This window comes from Epinephelus moara, chromosome 5 (assembly GCF_006386435.1).
Source record: "Epinephelus moara isolate mb chromosome 5, YSFRI_EMoa_1.0, whole genome shotgun sequence".
Lineage (NCBI taxonomy): Eukaryota > Metazoa > Chordata > Actinopteri > Perciformes > Serranidae > Epinephelus > Epinephelus moara.
This window is the reverse complement of record NC_065510.1, coordinates 968,439-980,623: the sequence shown is the minus strand read 5'-3', so window position 1 is coordinate 980,623 and position 12,185 is coordinate 968,439. Positions and strand designations below refer to the sequence as shown.

The following is a 12,185-nucleotide window of genomic DNA, read 5'->3' as shown; positions in this document are numbered from 1 at the left end:
GTATGAGAACGTCTCAGACGCTGCAGCTCAGACAGAAGACACAGAGGAGCAGGAAGACCTGGTGTGAAGTCCAGTCAGGTTAGAGCCTCCTGCATCAAATAAAACAGGCCCACTTCAGATTTATAGTCACAGTTCCAACCATAACTTTACACAAGTTTTATGTGATTGTCTTCAGATGCAGTTGAACCAGAGGCGGGACTCACCTGATGGAAACAAAGTAGTACGACATGGAAATATCAGTGTGGAAATATCGTTTAAAGCATCACATTTTACTCCATGTACAGTTTTGATTTTCATACATTAAAATCAAAAAGAAGCCCAGCAGCTGCACACTTTGCTAGCTGTTACATTTTCCAAGTGTTTGATTGATTGGGTGGAAGCATTTCCATCAAAGCTTTAGAAATTGTTGTTCCCGTCTCACAGCCAAATGTGGCCAGCCAGCCTTTGCCTGAAGGTGGCAGTGATGGGTGCTGTAACAATCACCTGTAATGAACCTTAGGGCTGAGTGGTACAACATCTGGTGATTTTAGTGTAGAGGCAGCAGCTTCTCCATATATAACATTCCCATAATCAAAAACACACAAAAATACAGATTCTACAATTCTCTGTACAAAAGGACAATCGTTCTTATTGCTGTACAGAATGCCAAGTGTTGTCCTCAATTTGGCAGTCAGAATTTCAATATGCTGCTTAAAATTAAGATTGTCATCCAGCCAGATACCAAGATATTCATACTGTTCGACCCTCTCTGTGTGGATGGATGTGAATATTGAGAGATTCAAAATGAGTAGCCTTGGTGAGCAGCATCCATTTGGTTTTGTCTGAGTTAAGTACTAACATATGGTTATGTGACTGAAGTTGGAGTGAATCAAAAGGCGATTATAGACATCCAGTGGCTGATTGTGCAGATGTTGCGGAACAATATAAAAGTAGAGTTAAAATAAGAGTTTGTTGCTTTTACATTATAACAAAACCAATGTGAACTGCTGACACTTCCTGAACGTCATCTGGACCTCTAATGCTCAGTAAATTAAATGTTCTGGGTAAAAGACTTATAATGCATATGGCTTATCACTTAAGAAATGTGAAAATAAAGAACCAGGAGTGAATTTAAATTTGAGTCATCAACCAGTGATGGATGGTAAAGTGTTGTTTCAGGGTGCTGATTCAGTATCTGTGATGTTTCACTGTCCTCTAGTGGGGAAGCTTCAGTGTGACACATTCAGGCTTCATCACTCTGAGTGCTCCCTCCACTGTCTGCTTTAAAGGGTCAGTTCACCCAAATTACAAAAGGACATTTTCTCTCATACATGACTGATTTCTAGTGTTTTTAACCCATTTTAAATGTAGATCTTCTCTGCACACAGTTTATCCAACTGAACCACCTTAACAAGCCAATTTTTTTCATTAAACCCACTTCCTCTATTCAACATTATTATCAGTCAACCAATTTTATTTATAAAGCCCAATATCACAAATCACAATTTGCCTCACAGGGTTTTACAGCATACGACATCCCTCTGTCCTTTGGACCCTCACAGCTGATCAGGAAAAACTCCCCAAAAAAACCCTTTAACGGGGGAAAAAACGGTAGAAACCCCAGAAAGAGCAACTGAGGAGGGATCCCTCTTCCAGGACGGACAGACGTGCAATAGATGTCGTACAGAACAGATCAGCATAATAAATTAACAGTAATCTGTATGACACAATGAGACAGAAAGAGAGAGAGAGAGAGAGAGAGAGAGAGAGAGAGAGATGCAGGACAGACGGTAATGACAGTAGCCTACAACAACGTTAATGAAAGTAATAATATTATAATTAGAATTCTGGCTACTGTGGTACAATATGTTGAAAGTATGTATTAATATCTGATAGTATACATGTGTGACAATAATCATATGTGTATAATAACAGTAGAAGTGTGACTAATGATGACAGCAGCAGCAGCAGGAGGCATCTGGCAGGACCACGGCAGCAGCACAACCACACACGTCACGCTATCCAGGCACCGCTGCAATACGAGTTAACCTGAGAGACAGTGGAGCACAAAGGCTCCGGAGAAGAAGCCGAGTTAGTGACATGCAGTGTGGCCAAGTTAACAAGATGCAGTAACAGGACATGAGGGGGTCCTCCGGCAGACTAGGCCTAAGTCAGCCTAACTAGGGGCTGGTACAGGGCAAGCCTGAGCCAGCCCTAACTATAAGCTTTATCAAAGAGGAAAGTCTTAAGTCTAGTCTTAAATGTGGAGACGGTGTCTGCCTCCCGGACCGTAACAGGAAGATGATNGCGTGGACCAATTTTTCTGCATCTTTTCGGGTCAGGATAGGCCTAATTTTCGCAGTATTACGCAGATGAAAAATCGCAGTCTGTGAAGTTTGTTTTAAATGAGAATTAAAAGACAAATCTTGATCAAATATTACTCCGAGGTTTCTTACGGTGTTTCTTGTGTCACCATCATGTGTCCAGATCCTACCAGTCCACTTGATTATGTGTGTTACACAGTGCAGTGGACTGTACACGCAGGTATATGGGCTATACCCACCTTATTATTATGTTTTGCTTTTAGTTGTTACTGCATTGGTCAGTAATGTAAAATCAGTCTGTCTCTTATAATATTCTGCTTCTTTTTCATGCTTCTTCATTATATTGCTTTGTGTTTTTATATTGTTTGCTTATTATACTGCGCTTGTTTTTGTACAGTCTACTTATTTTATGTACTTATACATTTGCTCTGTATTTTCTACCGATGCTTCTTGTGTGCACTATCCCTCTGCTGCTGTAAAATTGCAAATTTCCCCGCTGTGGGACAAATAAAAAAATGATCTCATCTCATCAGCTAAAACAACAGAGAGTATGCCCATTTTACCTCTGTAACCTACCCTACCCTTTTCATCTACCCCTACACCACTGGTATTACGTGCACATGTTTGGTTAACATGAACGGATATGTGCGTTTCTCAGTGTTCAGCATATTTCAACAAACAGAAGCGATATGACCGCAGTGCGATCAGAGAAAAAACACTTGCCAACCTACACCTGCAGACTGTGTGACATCCTGTAGTGCACATAGAGATGAACCGTCTGTCTGTTCATCTTTTCTCGTCTTGAATGCTGTTGTTTTTCGTGTCGGTGGGTTGTTGTCAGCGAAACAGGTTTGAAATCTCATTCTGTTGTTTGAAGATTATAGTTTGGAGAACAACCGAACTTTATTGTACTGTAGGTATTTACTGGGACTTGACTTATTGTGCATATTATTAATCAAAAGACAAAGGAAATGTATTTCTTTTGCACACTGCACTTTAATTCTCAGTCAGAGATCCACTGTGAATTAAAACATGTTTGTGTTTGTTACATTTTATCTGATCCTCACATGAAGAATTGTTTGTTTTGTCCTTTCAGGGAAATGAACACAGCCTCATTCGGTGTTCTCTTTATTTTCACTGCTCTCTCTATCAGCAAAGGAAATGAAGGTAAGGTCTTCCGTAATCTGAGAATTAAAGTACAAAATGCTGTTTGCTGCTGATGAAACTTCTCATCAATTAATAACAAAATATTTTCTTCTACAGCTTTTATTAGACTACAATGCGTGGCTGAAAATGTGGGAGTGATTGGCCAGCAGTCACTGCTGGAGTGTGTTGTCAAATCCACACAAGGCATAGCAGATGTAACAATCATACTGGTCACTTGGAGGAAGGTGGGAGATGAGAGACCCTTACTGGTTTTTCACAGAGAGCAAACTGAACTGCAGCCGGGCTATATGTTTGCTGAGCCGTCCTGGAATGGCGGGAACATGAACGTATCTCTGCTCATCACTAACACTGCTGTAGAACACGAGGGAGTTTATACATGTATGGTGATGACAGACAGCGGTTATGCCACCAGCCAAACCAGCCTTAAAGTCACAGGTGAGAGCCTCTAACCGTGGGTGACCACTGAATCACTTTTTTTCACATCTACAATATTTGTCACAGAGAGATGACTGTTTTCAGCTAGGAATTTATCTTTAACACACATTTCTTTCAACTCATTTTAAAGCTAAACAATGAGTAACAGTTGTCATTTACATTTATACATTCTAGTTACAAACAGAAAACAGTCTTCAAAGATTTAACTCAGCCTGTGAGAACATATTGCCCTGTTTAATCTGTTCTAAAGCTGACCCTGGTTGCAGAGGCGACAACTCATATGGCCCATGATTAGTTTCCATCTGCAGCTACTTTCATCATGGTGAAGTGTTTTGGAGGGATATTGGTCTCACCGTGAGGTCACATTGTACTGTCTCAACTCCTATGGTATCATCATTCATCTGCACCAAGGGGATAGCAATCATTGGCTTTTATTTTACCTGCTGTTAAGTTTCCTCTGCCTCAGTGCTCTGCAGTTATTTTTAGTTTTCACACCTAACTCAGCAGCAGCCTGACCACAGAGTGAGCAGAGAGGAAGAGAAAAGCACTTACTCTACTCATTAATATTTCTCCTCTTATCCTGTTGTACATTTAAAATATGTTACACTGTTGAGTATGAGTCCATTTCAAGTCCAAAATGTATCTTCAGAGCTAATCCCTTTCAACTATATTCAAAGCTAAACAATCAGTAAAAGATGTAATTTACATTTATGCACTCTAGCTACAAACAGGCCTCAAAGATTTAACACACCCTGTGAAAACATATTGCCCTGTTTAATCTGTTCTAAAGCCAAAGAAGCATCAGCTCATGTGGCCGACGATTAGTTTCGATTAGTCTCTATAGCTACTTTTACCACAGTGAGGTTGTTTGGAGGGATATTGGTCTCACGGTGAAATCAAGTTATACCGTCCAAACTTCTCTTATATCATTATACATCTGCACCAAACCCTGCTAATTTCTTTTATACTCTGACCTCAGTGTGGTACTTTCATGCTCCGTGCTGACAGCAGTCATCGACTAACTTATATTTAAACCATAACTGCTTTGAACAGTTTCCTCCACCTCCGTGCACTGGGTTTCTTTGTGGTTTTCACACTTAACTCAGCAGCAACCTGACCACAGAGTGAGCAGAGAGGAAACTTGGCAAGAAAAGCACAGGCTGTGAGAATTTATATTTCTCCTCTTGTCCTGGTCAATAAACTGCATTAAAGGTCTCAGGTCCAAAAACATTCCTGTTCACCTTAAATGGTAAATGGACCTACATTTGTATAGCGCCTTTCTCGTCATCTGACCACTCAGAGCACTTTTTACACCATGAGCCACATTCACCCATTCACACACACACATTCACACACTGGTGGCTGAGGCTACCATACAAGGTGCCACCTGCTACTCAGTTTTTAAACACACTCACACACAGATGGAAGCATCATCAGGAGCAATTTGGGGTTCAGTATCTTGCTCAAGGATACTTTGACATGCAGATTGGAGGAGCCGGGGATTGAACCGCTGATCTTCCGATTTGTGAACGACCCACTCTACTTCTGAGCCGCAGCTTCACAATGGATGATGTCCTGCCTCAGGGCACGTACACTGTAAACCTTAATCCATGCTCACAAAATTTGAATGTGAAGTCTACACAAATGCCCAGGATTGTCAAAATGATATAAAACCTTTATGTTTACTTGACACAAAAACTCATCCCTTGTGAGACTGACAAACTAATTAGGCAACATTGGCTTCATACATTTTAGTCAGATTAACTCAAAACTTGATGACTTAACACAAAAAGATTAAGGCCAATAAACAACACTATCATTGTGTGCTTAACACATTGTGGCATGTTGGGGCTAAACGGGTGGAGTTTCCCAGCATGCCGTGAGACATAAAGTTATAAGCCAAAGAAAAATCACTCACGTTACCCATTATGCAGTGATTAATGTTTATGTATTTCACAATGGCTCTAATAGGTCACAGATAATGTTGCGGTAAAAGGTGGTCATGGTAACATTTTGCACCATGAGTTAAGTGTTAAACACATTTAGTGACCTCCCACCTGTGAGAATGTTAGAGTGTCTAACCTAAAGCTATACTAAATAAAAAGCACTTCCTGGTTCCGAATTCATGTCTTTGTCTTATTCATGCAAAAAAGAAACAAAATATTTTTATTGAGCAGTGAAATAAAAACAAAAAGAAAAATGTGACACAGAATTAAATACTCAAACAATAGTGATGGGCAAAGCAGTTCTTTAGATGTTACTGAATCACTAGAATCAGTTCATTAAAAAGATTCGTTCAAAAGATTCGTTCATCGAATCGTTCAGTGCTTTGCAGGAGGAGCCCTGACTGTGTACTGTGTAGTCCGACTCACTGAACTGACACACGGCTGAGCTGCTGCTGCGTCTGCCCTGCACTGGTGAGTCTCATGACTGGCCAGCCTAACGTTTTAAGTTTGTTTGTCTGGAAACTAAGTCTGTTAAAACAATGGGTGCGTGATTGTGTTCATGTGGCTTGACTCCTGGCTACATTAGCCATTAGCTTGGAGAAAACAGTCCCTATGAAAGTGTATCGTTGAGAAGAAATGATTTGAATCACTTAGGGATTGGGGTTACGTCATTCACCGAGTGATTTGTTCACTGAGTGATTCGTCATGCAGTAGGTAGTCCCTCCCTGCACCCTGGCTGCCTCGAGAGTGATTCATCGTTTGCATGGACCGAATCGGCAGTTCCACTCCCGGCCTGCATGCTAGCTGCTGAGCTCAACTGAACTGAGGAATGAACGAATCAGTTCTGGAAGTGATTCAGTTCAGTACGTTCACTCAACAGATTCGTTCTTTTGAACGATTCGTTCGCAAACAACACAACACTATCAAACAAACAAAAGAAGAAATTTATGTTAAGCTGACATAAGCTGACATGTGGGGCGGCAGTGGCTCAGTCCATAGGGACTTGGGTTGGGAACCGGAGGGTCGCCTGTTCGAGTCCCCGTCCGGACTAAATATGGAGTGTGGACTGGTGGCTGGAGAGGTGCCAGTTCACCTCCTGGCCACTGCCGAGGTGCCCTTGAGCAAGGCACTGAACCCCCCAACCGCTCGGGGCGCCTGACCAAAGGGCAGCCCCCTCACTCTGACATCTCTCCATTTTGTGCATGTATAGGTCCTGTTTGTGCATGTGTGTGTCTTTGAGACCTGTGTGTAATTGACAAGCAAGAGTGAAAACATTAAATTTCCCCTCAGGGGGATTAATAAAGTAAATAAACTTAATAAAGTAAATAAACTTAAACTTAAAATTCCTGTCATACAAGGGTCATGTGACACATTTATTTTGTATCTCATGTACTCAGAACATTTATGTCACCGTATTGTACTAAAGTAAAAGTTTTGAGTGCACGCTGTGTCCAAACGAAAATTTAATTTGAGTGTGCGAATTGGGGTTTACAGCGTATCTCTAGAAAGCATGTGTACATCCTCATCCGCCTGTTCACACTGGTTTAATTGAAAATGAAATAAAATATATTGACATTCTACGTGTAATGTTTGATAACTGAATCATCTACCGTTACTTGATCATGTTAGGTCATTCAGAACACAAATCTATTGCACGTCTGTCCATCCAGGGAGAGGAATCCCTCCTATGGTGCTTCTTTAATTTTTTCCACATTAAAGTTTTTTGGGGGGAGTTCTTCCTTATCTGAGTGAGGGTCCAGGGACAAAGTTTGTATGAACTGTTGTCCATTTAAGATGTGTTACACTGTGAGAACTAATCTTGAAAATAAATGTTCAATGTATTTCTGTTTTCTCCTCCAGGTGCCCTGAGTGTTCCCTCTGTGTCAGTGAGTCCCTCTGCTGAGATAGTGGAGGGCAGTTCAGTGACTCTGACCTGTAGCAGTGATGCTAACCCAGCAGCTAACTATACCTGGTACAAGAAGAATGGAAACCCCAACCTTCATCCTCTCAGTAAAGAACCACAGCTTGTCTTCAGCTCCATCCAGTCCTCTGACTCTGGAGAGTATTACTGTACAGCTGAGAACGAGCTGGGGAGGAGGACATCTGAATCCATCGCTATTGATGTGCAATGTGAGTAAAATCCAGTTTATTTAAAAAGCATCATGCAACTAATACCATTTTAAAGCTAAAGTTGATGATGAAAAGATTATTTTATTTACAATTGTGTCCCTGATCTCTGCACAGGTTTTCAAGGCCCAGGGCCCAGTTGTCAAAAAAATTTAACCTGGGTCAGAATGATGAGAACTTGGAAATCCTATGTTTTGCTATCCAGGATTAGATCATTCATTTTTTCTTTTCTGCTGTTTTTTCAAATACAAATTGGATTGAATCACAGCGGTCCAGACACTTTCACTTCAACATTACCAAATCTGGATAACTGGTGCTGCACATTATAGGGCAGTCTGCCATCAAACACACTGCAATCGCCACTTAGCATCGTAGGTGCTGTCAAAGAGACTGAAACTGAGGTATTTTACATTGTAACTTTAAATAATTTTTGTTTCTTTTTATGTCCTTGTCACTGACTCAGCAGCATGTCTGTCCGTATTAATCAAAAATCAATTGACAAATCTCAATATTCAACATCCTGGACATGACGGCAAAGTACAAAGTTGCATGCATCGGGAGATTTATATGCCTTGAGTTATTCTTTCATACAGATGCTTGGTTTTTCCACACGGTATATGAAGATGTCCGGCCACTGTAACTTTGGCCTTTTAGTTGGATCCTTGACCCAACCACTTGACAGTCAGGAAACTTTATACCGTTGTTTAGGGTTAGTTTGTTAGTGCAAGACCTTAGACATATACACATACATACATTGTGATCTACGTGTAGTAGAAAATGCCGTTTTGTCTCCAGTTAATTAGAATCCCGATATTTAGGCTGTAATCACTGCTGGACGCTCAGTAGAGGAGTGTGTGTTTGGCTTACGTGAGCTGAATTTCTGACAGGGTGGATTCTGGCTTGAAAAAGGTTACACATGGAGTTCCTCAAGGTTCTGTGCTGGGCCCTAAACTGTTTATTTTATACATTAACGATATTTGTGATGTGCCGAGACATCTGAAATTTGTCCTGTTTGCTGATGACACCAGCCTCTACTATTCGGGAACAGATCTAGAACTGCTCCTGAATACAGTAGAACATGAATTAAAAACACTAAAAAAAAGTTTTATACTAATAAACTGTCATTGAATCTAAGTAAAACAAAATAAATTCGTCTTTGGCGATAGAAGAATTAATACACCGTTCAAAATCAAGGTCAATAATGTTGAATTCGAATGTGTGTATGAAAACAAATTTTTGAGCATCATAACTGATAGTAAACTCAACTGGAAACGACACATAAATATCTTGCAAACAAAATTATCAAAAGTTATTGCCATAAATGAAAAATGTTTTTAAACAGAAACGCTCTCTATATTTAGTATTGCTCCCTCGTGCTTCCATACATTAATTACTGTGTGGGGGAACACACATAAAACTAAAATACATCCAATTTTCCTGTTACAGAAAAAGGCCATAAGAATTGTACATCAAAAAGACTACTATGAACCAACAAATCTACTGTTTATTAATTTACACACTTTAAAACTACAAGATCTCATTGACTTAAGCACATTAACTATAATGTGTTTTGGGCCTAGAGAGAGTCGATATAATCTAAGAGGTATATGTATGTTCAAAAATACCAAGACAAGAACTTGAGAAAGTAGATGTATATCTGTTAAAGGGGTGTCTCTGTGAAACAGCCTGGACAGTGAACTAAAAATATGCAAATCAGTCTGTCAATTTAAAAAATGTATAAATCCAAAGTTATAGACAAACATAAATCATTATTATCATTACCATAAGTCATATGTTAACAAAGGAAAGCTACAACAATAAACAATATGAAAGAAAAAATGTGTAAATGTACTTTTGGATTTTCAATTTTGTTTTATTCTCTTGATTTGTCATGTCTAACTACATGTTGTTTTCTGTTATGTCATGTTTTGTTGTTGAAATTGTTTTTCGTTTTGACATTTAACTGAAATATAAAAAGGGTAGGCACAATAAACTTTGGCTTCAGCCTACACCTTTTTGGCCATTGTAAAATGTATCTATTAATTTTGGAAATGTGTCTTGCCATGCAACTGGACCGAAATAAACTATTATCATTCATTCATTCATAATTCATCATCATAAGGAATTGTAAAAACTCACATTTGTCAAACATGGATTTGTCTTATTGTCCTTGGTTAAGACCTCTGGAGATGTCCCCATATAATATAATTAATGTGGAAGTAACATTAGACAACTGTTCAACTAGCCAGCTAACAATGTCTGCTTATTAACTCCTTGATCAAAACAGAATATAGTAACTTTCACCACTGCTCATTTTAGAAAGGACACTGATCCAGATCAAAAGCAAGACTGGATTACACGATCGAGGTTTCAGAATCCTTTTTTCTTCAGAGCAACCATTTATAACATTTGATCCTGCCCAATAGCTGAGATCCAATCACATTATGTCTGAACAGCTGGGCCCAGATGATTTAAACCTCCAGGAATCCAGAAAATCACCTCAAGCCTCTGTGCTGTTATCAAGCCTGCCTCCTAGACATGATATACCCAACTCTGTTTATCAATAGAGTTTCAGATGCTTCAAAACACAACATTAAACATGAAAGAAATCTATCGTCATTTTCGTTAATCTTTTTCAGATCATTCATGGCGTGTCTCTGTGTCAGTGAATCCCTCTGCTGAGATAGTGGAGGGCAGTTCAGTGACTCTGACCTGTAGCAGTGATGCTAACCCAGCAGCTAAATATACCTGGTACAAGGAGAATGAAGACTCACCAAAAGCATCAGGACAGATCTTCACCATCTCTAACGTCACAGCTGAACACAGTGGGAATTATTACTGTGAAGCCCAGAACACAAGAGGACGTCATAACTCCACCTTACATCTGACTGTTGTGGCAGGTAAGTTATCCACATTCACCTGCAAACACACACACACACCTGTTTACTGCACCAGACCTGATTCACATGTTAATATGTAGCAACCTATAACTGGTGCAGAGAAAGTGAAATTCCCTGTCCGCATTCTAGTTTCAGTTTTTTTTATTTAAGAAGGGACGGTACAAATTAATAAATACACATGTTGTAGAAATGCCAGAATTAGCCACGCGGCTATTTTTTATTTGCAGTCCCTTGGTCAAGATGTTATACAAGGCTACCTAAACTTCAACAATACAAAACTTACAAACAGGGCACGCAGTTAAAAAGGAACAGGGCATGGAGATGCATTTTAAAAGCTGGAAAACGTGTTAGTGTTTAGTTCTCTGATATGAATTGGAATTTCCAGTCTCTTGAACTTCTGACAGATTTCCAGACTGCTTTTCTGTAGCTGTGTTTAGGGAGAAGCCTCCATCATGTCAGAGGTGGATGACACTGACTGACTGACTAACAGACAGGGTCACCAGGCAAAATGATTTAACAATATAATCCTATTATAAAGTTGTACATTGTAACATATCTGTGTATATTTCTAGATCATTCAGTAATGAATATCATCAGGTTGACTCTGGTGGTCTTGGTGCTGACTCTTCTGCTTCTCCTGAGTCTGTGGACGAGGTAAGACAATAAAAATCCATCAGTTCAGTCACTGCTCTTTATTTTGTTCGAACCTTCTGTATTTGTTGTTGACTGGATCCAGGAAGAAGAAAACTCTGAGCTTCACCACTGAACCGCATGGACCTGTAGAGGTAGAGGTGAGAGAGGGTCAAATTTGCGAATCCTAGGATAGCGAAGAAATGACCAGCCTCACTCTGCCTCTGATTGGCTTACCCTGACATTCTTACCCTAACCCTAACCAATCCCACCTCTCTCACCTAAACCTAACCAATTCAAGCCAACAAAGGCAACGAGTATGAGCTGATCATAGGGAATGTAGGGCGGGTCATTCTTTCGCTGTCCTTGAATTTGCAAATTTGCGAGACAGAAAACTTCCTCTGTATCACAGATATAATAACTTGGCTCATAAATGCTCTGAAAAGTGAAGATGTGAAGTGAATTCATGTTTAAAGCAACTTGCTGAGTAGAAACAAGTAATATATTTGGCCAAAACACAATTTCAGCCAATATTTTCATTTTAAATGTAAGTAAATGATCCTGATAAACTCTTAATCTATGTAAGTTTCATCAGTGACATCCACTGAGCCTCATTTTGTGGTCTCTCTCCATCAGTTCTCATCGTATGAGAACGTCTCAGACGCTGCAGCACAGAC

At 39.8% G+C, this 12,185-nt stretch overlaps 1 protein-coding gene across 1 annotated transcript in view; it reads left to right on the top strand.

Annotated features, from left to right (window-relative positions):
• Window positions 1-12,185, top strand: part of LOC126390465 (hemicentin-2-like) — a 93,045-nt gene that overhangs the window by 72,178 nt on the left and 8,682 nt on the right. The window contains exons 15-22 of the mRNA XM_050044784.1: window positions 176-301; window positions 1,199-1,269; window positions 3,400-3,470; window positions 3,567-3,905; window positions 7,712-7,981; window positions 10,645-10,878; window positions 11,451-11,532; window positions 11,615-11,669. Of these exons, the coding sequence (XP_049900741.1) occupies window positions 176-301; window positions 1,199-1,269; window positions 3,400-3,470; window positions 3,567-3,905; window positions 7,712-7,981; window positions 10,645-10,878; window positions 11,451-11,532; window positions 11,615-11,669 (1,248 nt within the window). The remainder of the gene's footprint in view (window positions 1-175; window positions 302-1,198; window positions 1,270-3,399; window positions 3,471-3,566; window positions 3,906-7,711; window positions 7,982-10,644; window positions 10,879-11,450; window positions 11,533-11,614; window positions 11,670-12,185) is intronic.